The sequence below is a fragment of the Prionailurus viverrinus genome, chromosome B4, assembly GCF_022837055.1.
Source record: "Prionailurus viverrinus isolate Anna chromosome B4, UM_Priviv_1.0, whole genome shotgun sequence".
NCBI classification, from domain to species: Eukaryota; Metazoa; Chordata; class Mammalia; order Carnivora; family Felidae; genus Prionailurus; species Prionailurus viverrinus.
This window is the reverse complement of record NC_062567.1, coordinates 24,723,154-24,739,789: the sequence shown is the minus strand read 5'-3', so window position 1 is coordinate 24,739,789 and position 16,636 is coordinate 24,723,154. Positions and strand designations below refer to the sequence as shown.

General features: G+C 45.2%; 1 protein-coding gene across 10 annotated transcripts in view; it reads right to left on the bottom strand.

Annotated features, from left to right (window-relative positions):
* Nucleotides 1-16,636, bottom strand: part of SVIL (supervillin) — a 233,040-nt gene that overhangs the window by 102,747 nt on the left and 113,657 nt on the right. For 2 of the 10 annotated variants that reach the window (XM_047865431.1, XM_047865434.1), the window contains exon 1: nucleotides 672-819. The exons of 5 other annotated variants lie outside the window; for them this stretch is intronic. In XM_047865431.1, coding sequence (XP_047721387.1) covers nucleotides 672-732 — 61 coding nt within the window. In that variant the 5' untranslated portion in view covers nucleotides 733-819. Of the gene's footprint in view, nucleotides 1-671; nucleotides 821-16,636 lie in introns of those variants that run through there. 3 more of the 10 variants (XM_047865430.1, XM_047865438.1, XM_047865439.1) reach the window with 3 other exon arrangements.

Here is a 16,636-nt window from a genome sequence, read left to right as displayed (position 1 = left end):
AAAACTATCAAGTGATATAGAAGAAAATTTCTGACTCTGAGGCCTGTTCGACTCACTTCCTAATGGGATGTCTGTGCTGGGAAAGACTTAGCTACAGAATGCCTGAAGTTTACATGTGCCACTCAAAATAACTTCAGCATTTCACTTTTCTTCAATCAGTGATCAGAATCTGTGATGCCACTCCAGTAGTTAAACGGAAAGCATGTATTTTCCTCCGCACTCTAAAGGAAGCCACTACAAAAAAAAAGCATTTTGTTCCCAACAGTGTTCACATGAAGAGTCCATAAAAAGACAAACAGCACTGTCTACTGGAAATGATTTAGTATATGTAGCATTCAGTTTAGAAAAAGATTTTAGCTAAAGCACAGCATGTCCAGGACGTGATCCCAAGTTTGGACATTTTAACTGAATTTGCAATTTTTCCTGCATAGAGGCTACAGTGGTTTAGCAGTCTCTGTAACTTACACTAGGGGAAAAAAACAAACCAACCCACGTTTTTCAGCCATAAGATAAGCTAATGCATACATTCCGTTAGATATTTAAAGTGTCCTTTGAGGAAACTGTATAACTAACTAGACACGGGAGAATATATGGCAAAATGGAAGCTGCAAAGGCTTTCATCAGAGTATACAACAAACCCATACGTGCAATTCCTATTTCTCTTGCCTTACCTTGTCTCTCAGAGAACTGGAAAACTCCCAGATAGCTGGCAATCTCTGGGCTTCTGAACATGGTTGCACATAGAAAGTTTAGTAACAGAGCCTGCTCTCCAGCTTAATTCTCAACCAGCCACGGCCTTCAGCCCGTCTAAGCAAAACTGGGTTGAGATTCTTCACAGCACAGGGCTACAGCAATCAGGCACTCGTGTCCTTGAAAAGTATAGTCAACGCAAAGTAGGAGGCTGCAGGCTGGAACGGCTCAAACCCCGTAATCAGATTACAAGCAGAAATCAGGCCTGTGGATGCTCAAACAGGCTGGACTCCGCTGATGGGCCATTCTTGATGTTTCCACTTCAAAGCGGGGGCCGAATCACAACTTATGCTTCAGCTAAATAGACAATACTGCCACCTAACCATCACCGGGGGAGTCAAAAACAACTCCTCCTCTCCCTAAAAATAAACAAAAAGGAACCGTACAGAGGCTCTTGAGGTACTGGGAAAAGGGGAAGCCGCCTAACAATTCCCAGGCTGCTTGGAGTCCGGCTTTGGCTAAGTTAAATGAAATATTTCACCTAACAGGGAGCCAAAACCCCATTCGTTAAGAGTCCAGATTTATGAACAACACATGAGCGAAACTGCAGGAAGAGAAGAGGCAGATATTACTGGAGGTTCAGAAATTTTAATTTGAGACAGAAGCTCTTAAGCATTACCTCGTGGACTGCCCCCTTGTTATTTCATCGTTACTTTTGAAAGGGAATTAATTTTTAAAAAGAAGCTTTACTACAAAACTGAGGGGAAGGGACAGAGATTTCCCACATCGTCCCCCGCCTGTACATCATGCACGGCTTCCGCCATGAGCGACAGCACTCACCAGAGGGGTACATTTTTACCAAGGATGAACCTGCTTTGATTGATCATCATTACCCACAGTCCGTGGTTTACCTTAAGGTTCGCAACATTCTATGGGTTTGGACAAATGTGTAATGACATCTCGCATCGGAATATCACACAGAGGATTTTCACTACCCTGAAAATCTTCAGTGCTCTGCCTTATTCACTTCCCTCCTCCTCTCTCGGCAACTACGGATCTTTTTCCATCTCCCTAGTGTTGCCTTTCCTAGAATGTCAGATAGTTGGAGTCAAACAGTATGGAGCCTTTTCAGGTTGGCTTCTTTCATTTGGTAATATGCATCGAAGGATCCTTTGTGTCTCTTCAAGGCTCGAGAGCTGATGCCTCTTCGGTGAGGAATAATATTCCATTGTCTGGATGCACCACAGTTTGGTTACCCATTCACCCACGGAATGGATACTTCCCAGTTTGGGCAACTATGAACAAAGCTGCTATAAACATCCAGGTGCAGGTTTTTGTGTAGACAGACATTTTCAATTCCACTGGGTAAATAAATACCAAGGAGCATGATGGCTGCATCGTATAGTAAGAGTAAGTTTAGTTTTGTAAGAAAGTGCCAAACGGTCTTAGAAAGTAACTGTACCGTTTTGCGTTCCCACCACCAACGGATGAAAGTTGATGTTGCTTCAAACTCTTGCCAGCACTTGGTGGTGTCTGTGTTTGGGATTTTTGCCATTCTAATAGGCATACAGTGGTATCGTATTGTTTAACTTGCATTTCCCTGAGGCCACATGACGTGGAGCATCTTTTCATTTACTTATTTGCCATCTGCGTATCTTCTTTGGTGAGGTGTCTGCTGAGATATTTTACTCGGTTGTTTGTTTTCTCATTGTTGCGTTTTAAGAATCCTTTGTATATTTTGGATAACAGCCCTCTATCAGATGTGTCTTTTGCAAATATTTTTCCTAGCCTGCGGCCTTTCTAATTCTCTTGAAATTGTCTTTTGTAGGGGTTTTATAGTTTTAGCAAAACCCAGCTTATCCATTCTTTCCTTCATGGGTCATGCCTTTGGTGTTGGATCTAAAAAGGCGTCGCCATTCCCAAGGTCATCTGGGTGTTCTCCTATGTTATCATCTGGCTGTTTTATAGTTTTGTGCTTTACATTTAGGTCTATGATCCATTTTGAACTAGTTTTTGTGAAGGGTGTAAGGTCTGTATCTAGATTATTATTATTATATTTTTCCCATGGGGCCGTCCAGTTGTTCTGGCAGCCTTGGTGGCAGAGACTATCTTTGCTCCCTTGAGTTGCCTGTGAGTCTCTACTCCCATGAGTCCCAATTCCCTGTACTGGCCTGTCCGTGTCTCCAACCCTAGGAGCAGTGGCTTGCCCTGGGTCCTCCCCTCTCTGACAGATCCAAGAAGAGTTGCTGATTTTTCAGTCTGTTTGGCTTCTTTCTTGCTGTTGGGAGAAAGGAGTGACTTCCAAACCTCGTATATGCAGGACAAGAAACCCTGAAGTCCCCGGTTTATTTATGCAACATGTAGATGGTGAGCCACGCAGTAATAATTAGAGACTGACAATTTTACAGCTAAAAGGAGCGTTAAAGAGAACCTACGAAAGCGACGTCATTTACAAGACGAGGAAGCAGAGGGCCAGAGAAGTAACTTGCTCATGGGTACTTGGTTAGGGATGGAGCCACAGAATCTTGGGAAGGTGGGCCGAAGACCATGATTTGTCCCCCACACCCAGTAGGAGGCAGGGACCCTGAGTATGTCCATCTTTGTATACTTAGTACTAAACGCTATACCTGGTGCAGAGCAGGCCCCCAGAGAATGTGTGCTGAATGACCGTATGAAATGATGGGATAATCTTTGCTAAAGGCTAGAGCTCACACTCTAAAATGATTTTCATTGATTTTATATCCTGATTTCAAATCAGATTGACTTAACCTGATCTCTAAACCACAGACAAACCTAACTTGAAAAGGAAGAATTATACGCCAAATTAATCGAGGTACGTCAACAGAAGGTACCCTGGCACTGGTGACTCCGTGGGTCAGTGGTGGCATATGGCATTCTCTCTATGCTTCAGGTTACTACATCTCTTATAAAGCTGGGGAGAAATATGGCAAACAGGGCAGTTGAAAAAAACCCGGCAAGGAACAACATACGTAGCTGTGGAGGTCATGGCTAACTGGGAAAAAAAAAAAAATAGGAAAACAGAAGTGTAGGAAGGGGTAGGGGAAGGGAGGAAATTGGGCAAGCCAACTGATTCTGGAAGTGAATAATTAGATAAGATGAAATAATATTTATGTTTTACAAATAATCTTTATAAAGAACTTAGCTTATAAGATACAGTATCACCTGCTCATGACCGTTTATATTCCTGAAAACTACTCTTGTTAGAAAATACTCAATTAGAACTACCCTAACTGTATCTAAATGTTTCTTTTGAATTATTACTAAGGAATAACTCTAGTTTAAATTTTTAAAATGAAATTCCAATTGAGAATAAAAAGGATTTGGATGTTCTCTTTACGTTGGTAACGGAATCTTACCAGAAATACATGCCTCACCCATCACTTATGGAAAAAAACAAACAGATTTATATATGCCTTCATTGTTGAAAAGAAAAAGCAGAGAATTCTTTATGAAATTATGAATATGCAATTTAATTTCCTATTTAATTATCTCATCCTCATGAGACCAAAAAGACTGAAGAAATCTACATTTTTACATCAGCAAAAAGCACACAGTTGTTTTTTTTTTTTAATTTACTCTCCACTAATTAGAAATAATAACCACTAACACTAATGTTATTATTTTTGGCTGGCTCATTCACACAGAAGAGCTACAAGATAGACAAACATCTCCCCACATCATTCCATAGGGTAGCTGTTTTACTTCTCTGCAGAGAAAACGATAAGTTGTGGTTGTGATTTTCTTAAATTTCAGGGGGAAGACGTCTTGATTTAAAACAGAGATGGTGCTGTCTTCCCTTTCCAACAACAGCACTTAACCACCAGCTCAGCACAAAGAAAGGAGACTCACAAGATGCACAAGATTTTCTGCCGCTGTGTCCACTCAGAAAAACTGATCTTTTTCATTTTTGAAGCACCACTGCCTTCAATACTCAGAAGTAATGTTTAAAGGAAGGATTTTCTTGGACGTTTTTGAAGTTTTAATCTTGAAATTAAAAAGAAACACAGCAAATGCTTAAATTTCCTCTAGATGGGGACGGAAGAAAATGCTTCAGTGGAAGGGGCATAAATGTGTGAAATGGGAGGGCAGGAGGGAGGTCACTGTCATGGTCATGGGCATACCATGTCATGATCCGTGAGTCGTGGATGACCAAGAAAGGATCTATGAATGGGCCACTGAGATGCTGACATCCCAAAGCGAAATCACTCGGTCAAGTGAATCAGGCCTTGGTAAATCCAAAGCCTTGGACTCTGGGAAAACTGGAGGTGAAGGGGCCTTCCTGATCACAAATCTTCATTTTGCAAAACGTTTGACTACTCTCTCAAGGTCACATGGCTTATGGTGTGACAGTGCCAGACTAGAAATCCACATTCACTCCCTCTCCCCTGGACAACTCCCACATTTCTGATAGGCCTGGTTACAAAATAACAGGGGCCATTGTTGTAAGTATGTCCTGAATTGTCCTAGGGTCTCCCAGCCCTCTCTCTATCTTGATTTTATTGGTAAAGGGGCCAGTCTGACCCCTGGGAGAGGAGTCAAGCCAGTTTCTGGTTGCTTCTTACAAATTTCGTATGATTCCTTGGTCTGGTTTTGGTTCCACAGATGTCCCTCAAATCCAGCACTGACCCCAGACACGAGTAAACAGGGCATATCTGAGACCCTCGGGCAAATATATAAGTCAGTGTGGCTGGTGGCGCCAGGGTATTATGGAAAAAAGCAAGCAATGTATTACTCTATAATTCTTCCTTCCCTTCCCAAAGTTCCCACTTTATTGGAGATGGACAGGATAAGGGTGTTACTAGAGGAGATTACTTTGAACGAGTTCAACTATGTTTACGACAGTTTGTTTATAAACGCATAAAACTGGAACCAGCCTACAACATACAGAAACAGTGAGTAAGTAAATTACCCAAGAAAACCAGGTTTGAAACGCAGCTGGTAATTTGGAAAAATTTTCACGATGTATTAGAGGTACACGCCCCACTTCATTGGAAAGACGGTAAATACTCCAAAACATTAATTATCTCGCTACTCAGACATAACTGCTCAAGTTTTTCCTCCTCTATCGTTCAATAGATACACAATAAACATGAATTACTTCTACAGTCACCCAAACAATTAATGACAAATAAAGATGAAAGTAATAGGCCCTTTTGAAATCTCAAGGCTGAGATTTGGCCTAAACACCCAGGAGAAAATCATGAATGGAATTGTGTCTGTGGGCTCATGGCACAATATCAATCTGCCCTTTTCCCCTGAACATATGCATTTCTTGGCTATAGAGGAGTTGGCCAGAGAATCGCCAAAGCCCTCGATAACATGCAACCCCATGTTTCTCACACTCAACCCCACATGGACCATAATCACATGGAAGTGCCGAGACCAACTTTCTCTGCCAACCAGCACTGAATTCACCTGCTAAGCCCTTTCAACGAGTGTCATCTCTCTCAGTATTTCTCTATTGCCAATTACCCTTTTCCTGCTTAAGAGCCTTATCTTCTAAAGGATTATCGACTTGAGGGGCAACACCTGAGATACGTTCCTAGCACAGGGCCTGGCTCGGAACAACAAACTATAAATACTGGGTGAACGAGGGAATGAAGCCGGCAGGCAAGCAGACAAGCAACGAGATCACTTCTGTCCTCCCTCATTCTTAAGATTCTGGTCCATTCTCAGCAACTCTCTTTCCTTTCTAGGGGGCATATAGGGGAATGGTTACCACTCCTTCCTTACCATGAGACTTCTACTAATGTCTTCTTGTCTTTCCTACAATGTGAAGCAAGGATATAGAATGTAAACATTTGCATGCAGGAAGAAACGGGAAGAAAATGTCAAAGATTTGTCAGAGATACGATGGAATGGGAAAAACAGGAGCTGATTTCTGTAGTCTAACTGTGGCCAATGTCAGCGGGAGTCCAGGTAAGAAGGGTCACCTCCTAAATGGCCAAGGTCAAAAGATAAGGCATTAGATGACAAAGGATCAGGGTATTAAACCCTCAGGGAACATGCTGCCCAATTCACAGCTGTGGCTCAGGATTACATGGAGGCTTTATGAGGAACCAGTCCCCCTGTCTGTTGTCTGGCTGACACATTCATGCACCCCTGCAATGTGAGTGAAGCTGTCCTTCAGGGGTCATCATCACGGAGGACAAAATGGGAACAAAGCCAATGAACGGGAAAACAGCCTGACATCTCCACTGGCAACTACCCATTTTCTACCAGACCTACTGGGATGATATACAGAATAGCCTAAGACTCGGGACCCTTACTGACCTGGAACGTCAGGGTGGGCACGATGCTAAGTGCTCTGCGGCATTAAACTCATTTAGCGCTCTCAAAGCCTGCAGGGAGATACTGTTACTATCCCCATCAGCATGAGAAAATGGAGACACCGTGGGCTCCAGACTCTTGAAATGTAGCTCTGAAGGCAAAACAACCATTTCCTGGTCAGTCAAAATGAAATCAAAGAGAATATGAAGGGGAGGTCATGATTACGTGAGAGAATGTCCGTCGACCTTTGAACAGGTAGGGCTTGGGGCACTGACCCCCTACACAATCGAACATCTGAGTAGAACTTTTGACTCCCGGGGCACCGAAGTGGCTCAGTCGGTTAAGCAGTTAAGCATCCGACTTCGGCTCAGGTCATGATCTCACAGTCTGTGAGTTCGAGCCCCGTGTCGGGTTCTGTGCTGACAGCTTGGAGCCTGGATCTTGCTTGGGATTCTGTGTCTCCCTCTCTCTCTCTGCCCCTCCCCTTGTCTCTCTCTCTCTCTCTCTCTCTCTCTCTCTCTCTCTCAAAAATAAAAATTTTAAAAAAAGAACTTTTGACTCCCCCCAAACTGAACTGAAAGTTAGCCCACTGCTGACCGAGAGCCTTACCAATAATATACACAGTTGATTAACACATATTTTGTATGTTGTATGTTATATACTGTATTATTTTCAATTTTTTCACGTTTATTTAGGGAGAGAGAAAGAGAGAGAGAGAGTGAGTACAGGAGTAGGGGAGGGAAGGGAGAGAGGGAGGGAAAGAATCCCTAGCAGACTCCATGCTGTCAGTGCAGAGCTGGGCGTGGGGCTCAAACTCCCAAACCGTGAGATCATGACCTGAGCCGAAACCAAAAGTCCAACGCTTAACAACTGAGCCACCCAGGCACGCCTGTTATATCCTGTATTCTTACAATAAAGTAAGCTAGAGAAAAGAAAACATTATGAAGAAAATCAGAAGGAAAATACATGTATGGTACTGGGCTGTATTTATTGGGGGAAAAAATCCACATAGAATTTGGTCTGCACAGTTTAAGCCCGTGTTCTTCAAGGGTCAACCGTATGGGGATGCGCTCGGAAAACCGGTGTGCGTTATTTAATCCGCACGCGGATCTCCATATTGCAAAGAGACGTGAGCGTCTGTGACGGTCCATCTGAGGCCTGTATGATGTCACCTTATGCTTCCTCATTGTGCTCCTTGAAAGCAACTGAAGAACTCACAGGCCACAGGAAAATGAGCTGACTTTTAAATGGACAACACCTGACCACATGCCGTTGTGAGTTACTGATACGTTTCTAAAACTTTAAGAAGTGTGGCAGAACGACTTTAATGAAATCTACTCTAAGCTACGAAAGGCGATGGCTGGACTAAAATTCCAAAGTGAAGGATGTATTTTTATAGCCTAGTAAAGCAGTATTTTGTGTGCTAGCAGCAGCTGTAAATGGTATTCACATTTTCTGTGGGGATTTTATTTATGTGTGCAGACTCTTAATCTGGGGCAGAATTGGCTGACATGAGGTAATCCCACCAGTGGGAAGCCCATTTAAGTCCTTTTCATTTCCCTTTTATCACATACTGGTTTATTCATACATTCCAGATTCCTCATTTTAGTGAAAGTCTCCTCCTGTGCGCGCTGCAAAATGCTTTCCGAATTTTGGTTAGAGGGAATATTTAGGCTAAGTCTCAAATAAAATTTTGTGTTATACGACTGCATAAAGTAATTTTAAACAGGCCACGTATGCAGACATGAAAAGGCAAAATTACTTTCAACGGTAAGAAATATTACAACTCACAGAGATTTCTGTGTCAGATGTGTTGAAAGGACCACGTCAGTCTTGCTATATTCCAGAACTCGTTTTTAAAGAAAAGGCTTACTGCGAACCAGTAAGGACTTATTCGTGGCTTTAAATGTCCAAAAGAGGAATGTTAACCTTTGAAGTGAAAATGATCCTTAATCATTTTAACTTCTGGCCGATTTTGAATCTGTAGCTAGTAATTCTTGGGAAAAATAACCCAGGTAGCTTACGGGAAGAGAGAATGGTCAACTGTTTCTCAGAGCAAGGTGGGGGGGTGGGGGGGGGTGGGGGAAGGTCAGGTTCCATGTTGGAAATGTACAACCGGAATATACATACAATGGGATATGACTCAGCCTTAAGGAATGACATTCTGACATGTGCTACGATATGGATGGACCGTGAAGACGTTATATTCAATGACTAAGCCAGACACAAAGGACAAATATCGTATGATTTCCCACCCACGAGGTATGCAGAGTAGTCAAATTCGCAGCAGCAGAAAGTAGTATGGTGGTTACCAGGAGCTGGCGTGCAGGGGGAATGGGGACAGAACTAACTAAAAGTTAAGCACAAAGCGACACGGGTTAGAGGTATGCGCTGGGCATCCAGGGCATTGCCCTCGCGAGGCCCCTTGCACGTGGCCCACCACTCCCTTCCAGGTCAGGGAGACGCCAAGGACATTTTGACCTCCTCAAAGCACCAATACACAAAGGGCCCTTCAACAATGATCTGGCAAATAAGCATACATTTAGGTATTTAGTGTAAAATCTGAAACTGTATCCTAGACCACGAGGTGCAGAACACTGTTTCTTGACAGCTGCGGGGGCCCAGGCCCCACCTCGCTCGCTGAGGGCTGAGCCCCAGCAGAGGGGAAGGGGGCTGGCATGGTGACAGTTATCCAGGGAGCTCGGAGCAGGCTTCTGCCAACTCCAGTCATTCAATACTCGCTGTTTGATGGTTTTAACATGAACAGAAAGTAAGGAAATACTGAATCATCAGATATGAGAGCTTTTTATGAGTCTAAAAATCCAGATGGCAGACAAGTAAATGTGTAATATTACTGTTGATACCTGATAGATTAGAGCCGTTCTATGGCTATAATTGAGTGATCTGAAGGCAAGAGCTTTGAATAAAATAATTTGGGGGCTTCCTCGTTCTCAGAAGGGCATCTTCATAAAAACAACAGCAGGGGCACCTGGGTGGTTCTGTTGAGTAAGCGTCCGACTTCGGCTCAGGTCACGATCTGGGTTCGTGGGTTCGAGCCCCGACTTTGGCTCAGGTCATGATCTGAGTTTGTGAGTTGGAGCCCCACATCAGGCTCTGTGCTGACAGCCCAGAGCCTGGAGCCTGCTTCAGATTCCATATCTCGCTCTCTCTCTCTGCCCTTCCCCCACTCACACTCTCTCTCAAACATAAACATTAAAAAATAAAAATAAAAAACCCCAGCAACCTCACAAAACTAATTAGTATGAAAACCCAAGAAAAATCCAGCAACCTGTCATCCCCAGCATGTCCAGTGTCCTACAAATATACTTTAACTGGTACCCAGGACCTTACTTAGCTTACCTAGAGTCAGCGTTTGCTGAACGATGGGGAAGTGGAGGGATGTGGCTGAGATCGGACCTGGTCACGATAGCTTTCTCCACAGGCAATGACCACCGCAAAGCAGATCCTGTGCTCAAAGACTGAGTGGCACAGGAAGGTTACGACACAGAAGTCGAAGGTATATTCTCTTTGCTTGTTGAAATGACTAAAGATATACTGACACTCACGAGTAAGTTTAACGTCTGATATAAGGCAAATGATATCAAAGTTTTGGTGCCCCTCAGGGTCAGATGAGGTACCTGTTAAAAATGAAGGTCCCCCTACCCCAGATATGCCCCAGAGGTCGGAAACCACTAGTACAAGCCGTTCATGATATTACGTCCAGGAAGAAGCAAGGAAATGGGATCACTGGAGGAGTCTGAGGAAGGAAGGCTTCCTGGAGAGGGTGACTGGTGAGACTAATTGGGAATGGAGGAGACAAGTGGATGTGCCAGCAGGAAGGGGTGATGTAAGCATGACACATGGGGTGAGAACAGTGCTTTATTTTTTAAATTTTTGTGTATTTTTGAGAGAGAGGGAGCGCATGAGCAAGGGAGGAGCAGAGAGAGAGGGAGACACAGAATCCGAAGCAGGCTCCAGGCTCTGAGCTGTCCGTGCAGAGCCCAACATGGGGCTCGAACCCACGAACTGTGAGATCATAATCTGAGCTGAAGTCAGATGCTTAATCGACTGAGCCACCCCGGTGCCCTGAGAATAGTGCTTTATTACAGGAGGTGTAAGAGGCGCCTGAGTGGCTCAGTCAGCTGAGCGTCCAACTTCAGCTCAAGTCATGATCTCACAGTTCGTGAGTTCGAGCCCCGCATCGGGCTTGCTCCCATCAGCAGCGCAGGGGCATAGGGGAGCTTCAGATCCTCTGTCTCCCTCTCTCTCTCTGCCCCTTCCCCGCTTGCACTCTCTCTCTCCTTCTCTCAAAAATAAATAAAACATTTTAAAAAAAATAAACAATAAAAAAAATAAAGGCAAAGGAGGTGTGGGGCTGAGATGGGGGCCACATTCAGAAGGACTGTGACAGGCCAGACACAGAGGTGGAAAGGCAGGTGGGAAGGAAGGAACGTCCCAGAACAAGGAGACTCATCTACTATGAAGAAACAGGAAAGCTGTCACTGAAGTCCCAGTAGAAAAGAAATTCCAGGTTCTCTTCAGGCCTGGACATCATGCAGCATGGTCTTTAAGAAAGAAAACAGTTTCCAGAAGCACAGACGTCCTGGCCCACTCACTTCCTCTACGAGGCTTGCATGCCTCTTACCATACCCAGGACGGCAGACGGTAAAATAAAAAATCTTCTAAAGGCCACCTCCTTTTTCATACATTCGTTACTGTGACCCCTCCCCGGGTCACAACCTGGCCCATGGCTGGCAACTCTGCCACTGTGTCATCTCTGTTACCAGACATGACAGGCTGGCCAGCAAGTCACAGACACTCGAAGCCACTGAAACAGAGTGGCCGCTCAGGATGTAAGTTACAGGGGGGATTCAGTGCTGACAGTAAGATGTAAACTGAAGGCTGATATTTCGGGTTTTCTGCGTAGTATTTCCAGTTAGATGTCCCATCACCCACTTGCACCCAATATGCAAAAGACGAACGTCAAGGATTTCACCCCTACCCCCTTTTGCCTCAGCCCTCTCCCATCTCCTGCAGTGCATTCCCACTCCACTTCCAGAAGCCGTCCCTTCTTTCCCGACAGGATTCGCTGAGCAACTACCAGAGGTCAGGTGCCAGGGTCCTCAGGATGTTGAACGAAGCGCCTGCCCCCCATGAGTTCACGGTCGCGATGAAGGATCACCTAACACGTGAAGGGCGATTTTTGTATAGAGTTGCCAGGGTCTTCTTCCACCTTGTTCTCGCCGACCCTTTTGAAGTTTCCCTACTTCTTCCGTTGTTCCTATCAAGTACGCATATTTGTCTTCCCGGGACGATAGATTCTTTCTGGGTATAATGAGAGACCGTTCCCTCCGGCTCCAGAACAGCCACGTGCATGGCAGAATTGAGACAAACATGGCGGGACTACCTCACTTCCTAGGACAGAGAACCCGCGTACCTCCTTCCCCCTCTCCTCTTCAAAACACCTGCCAAGATGAAGTATTTTAACCGTGACGACATGGAAATAAGTAGGTAAACTGTACTGTCCTGGTCAATGTGAATTACACGCTTTTTTACATTCATGCTGATTTGGGAGTGAACTTTTATTAATGCTCCATTGTAGCTAAACACTTATTGATGTAATTAAGGAATAATCAAACTGATTAAAACAGTATGATTCAGGTGAGTCAATAATTCTTCCCCTTAAAAAGGCAACACGTTTATCTACCCCAGGACAATAACTATTCCTTAAAATCAAATCCTTGCTTTGTGATTAAAGTTATATACATACACCTTAAGATCACATTGGAAAACCCAATTGCCCACCGGCTCCAATCCTAACTTCCTCATTCAAGATAACTAGATATAAAACATTCAAGCAACAGTGTTGTAATTTATAACAACTTTGGACTTGTGGACTTTGTGGCTTCTCATTCAGGGACTCAAAGTTTATGTTCTAACAAGAAGCCTCTTTCTTCCCCTGACATCTTTGTGGTACATAAAGAAAATGTGCCCACTCCAGGGACTTCCCTGCTCCTTCTTGTCCTACGCACGATTAATCTTTTTCTCTTTTCAATTTGAGGTGCAGTAATGTACCCCCCTGACCCCGAAACATGCTTTGCATGGAGTTCCCCTAAAGTCCTAGGGGAGCTCAGCACCAAACTAATGAATCCCTTTTAGTACAGATCAAAGGTTTGAGTTAAGTACAAGTAATTCAAAGCCATAGCCCACGTCTTGGAGAGCCAGTCAGCTAAGAGGTCAACAGAGATAGAAACAGATATTTAAAACGGGGGGGGGGGGGGGGATTTTCTTTAACAGGATGGACATAATGAATTTACCCTTTCCCTAAGAGACAAGAAGCAGACAGGAGTCAATCAAAAGGAGACAACAAGGTCAAAACAGACCCCAGCAGGTGTCCTCTCCCACTCCACTCCCATTTGCCTATGCTAACCCCAGCCCTGGTTGCTGTCGCTTCCCGTAACGAGCTGGCCAGCTTTGCAACTTCGAGATTTCTGTGGGGAGAGAAACTCGTGGTGATGGGGCAGTTAGGACAAGCTGCCATTGTCCCTTCCATCCTGGGAGGCTGTCCAGAGCCTGCACCAGGTTCAGAAATGAAAAAGAAATCACTTAGCCAAAGAGACATGAACTTGAGGCTCCTGTTTGTGGTCACTTGCCACATAATTAATTCAGGCTCCTCCTCCGTGTGCTCCCCTGTCCCACAGGCAGCTTTGGTTCTTCAGCCATGACCGCTAATTTCAGGAACTTAAGAAGTCTGTACAAAAATTTTGGGTAGAGAAAAGTGCCGCCCTCCCTAGTTTCTAGCCACTGCATCGGTTTTGGAAAAAACACCAAAGAGAAAAGATGGATTGAGTCTAAAGCGTTCAATCATAAAGCTATTTCCCTGAGATGCTAAGCTGTGGCTATTAACCCCCAACACCGAGGAAACTTTATTATTGAAGAGAACAATAAGGCAGATGACGTGATGAATGTCATTTCAGAAGAGGAATTTAAAATGGAGAAGTCGTTCTGGAGCTCATCCAGTCTAACCCTGTACTTTACAGAGCACAATGGAAGTGACTTGTCCAAGGTCACTTAGCCCATTTGTGACAGCCTTGGAGCCTGGGTCCCCTGGCTCCTAGGACTCTGTTCTTTTCTGCTGTAGCACCTTGCTGCCTGGTGATGTTTCCTTCCTACCACACACATGACCTCACCACTAGCAAGACTTTACTAGAAAACATGATCAAGATGCTAAGAGTCTCCAAAACATCTTGGGTCAACAGGAAACCATTCAATATTGCCTGATACAGTCCATGCTCCATTCAGTAAGTCCTAACACAGCACAAGCCACAGAGTAAGGAAAGCCCTAGGAAAAGGTGACATACTGCTCTGACCTTCGGGAAGCTACTTCCCGTTTTCCATCCACACCGTAAGTGTGTCTGCCAAGGGCAGTGCATATTCCTGTCATCACAGTGCACTAGAATTAATTGAGCAGTACTAGGCCACGTCTCCAGGGTTTGGGCTCTCTGGCTCCTTGCGGGACAAAAGCCCACTCACTGCCACCAGCCCTACCGGCCTGTCCCCAGGCACCAGCCTTCTTGGCCTGCTGGCCTGCCTAATAAGGCAATGTGCAAGGTGACTGGCCGGCTTATAGGTCACCCACTGTTTACTGTGCAAATTCTGGACTCACAAGCAAGAGCCTACCTTTTGGCAGACAAAGGGTTACCCTTTGCCAAAATCTCTTATTCGGTCCATTTACATAATAATAGATACTGGTCTGTAGAGCCTGCCAGATTGGACACAGTGTGGCTTGCAGGGTTAAGGGAACTTGCCTTCAGCAGGTCTGGAGTAGCTAGGCTTCAGGGGAAGTTTCTTTGCGTCTGCCTCCCCCAGCCCCCTTCCCAGGTCCCTCAGAGAACTCACACTCCATCTCTGGAGCAACTTATTTAGCATGCATCCTGACTCCTGAGGCGCCCAGACTTCAAAAATAGCAACCGGACTGTCTCCAAATAGATCGCATGTCCTGGGTACTTAAAAGGGAGTCACTGGGTCAGGTGCAGGAAAAATCCTTAGCATCCCAGAAACTATGTGCTGGCGGGGGGGGGGGGGGGGGGGGGAGAAAGCCAAAGCCAAACAACAAAACCCCAAACTTCTGTCTTTTCAAATAAGGAGGCGGAGCTTTTGGCCAAACACTGCCTGAATACAAACACCCTTTAGTTATTTTCGATGCCGTGAAGGTCCGGGCTCAGAGACTCTTCCCACTCCCGGCTCCTGAGACTTCTACACATTTGGGGAAAGGATACCTCTGCGGTGATTAACTGCGGCACATTCATCACTGCACAAATTTCCTTTGGCTTTCAGTCTCTTTGTCACTTAGAAGGCATTCCACCCTCCGGCCCACCAAAATCTGATATGTCCCAGGAGAGTTTTGAACAGTACGAGCATTTCAAGTGTCAACAGCAGCCTGGCGATGATGGGATGGAGCCAGATGAGGAAGCATCAGGGAGCATGAGGTCGCAAACCTCGAGGACGGTGTTCACCAGACTATCAGTGCACATACGAAGGCCAAGATACAGCCCAAATCTGTAACCATGGTGAGCGGAAGCCAATCTGACGGCCTCAGCCTCCCACCCGGGGCCAGCATCCAGCGTTAACACCCTTTCTGCGTAAACACACAGTTCCTTTCGAACCAGAGAGAGCCCGACAAGTAGCAGCCACGCTCTGCTTCTCAGAGGAAAAGAGTTGAGAGTATCTAAAATGACAGTTAGGAAAACAGGAGGCCTACGCACTGCTGATATGTTGGGGATAAAAATGTTAGATCAATTTCTGGTTTTCACGAATCCAGGGTTTGCCTACTCAGTCCCTACGGGATTCTCCAACAGAGGCATTCAGGAATCCCTGTCTAGATATTCGTAACAAAGAGAAAAAGCAAGGGGTGTGGGATACTGAAAACCCAAAGCTTGTCCTTAAGCTCCTGGAAAAAGCAGCCTTGGAAAGGAGAGTTTCAAAAACACACGCCAACCTCCATATTGTCCTAACAAACCTCTGTCCTCACAACCTCAAAAGAATCGGCTTGCACTCTCCTTTACCGCCTCTAAATTAGGCAAAGTAGGCAGGGAACCACAGGGGCCCCAGGGTGTGGGCAGACCCGGGGGTGTGGAGCTGCCCTGGGTCCCTGTCCCCCCTAAGAAGGCAGAGGGAAATCACAGGGCGGCAGGTGTAGGCCACCAGCCGCCTGGTTGGCTTCTGTGTTTATTTTACTCCTGAACAGCTAATTTCCCATTGTTCAAGGCCAAGTTAGAGAGCACTGAAGCATTGTTACTCCCTTTTCTTCTTCAACTGCCAGCTGCTGTGGCTGTTTGATTCCTAATTAGCACTTCTAGGGAGAGTAGGCCAGGAAAAGGAAAGAAGAGGCGACTCCTAGCTACTGGCCACCGACCCCTGCCAGCAGCAGGCTGGGCAACCAGGACCCCTTGAGGAGGAGGAGGAAGAGACAGTGAGAGAGGAAAGGGAAGGCGTGGCGCCTGCAGGGTGACCTGGATCTACCGTGGAATTCCTACGTGGTCAGACCTCAGGACGCTAGAGACTGCGAACTGAAGACAATAAAAAAAAAAAAAATCATCAACAGTGACAACTGAGCTCATCTTAAATTTATTCTAATTAAATGTCGTCAAGAAAG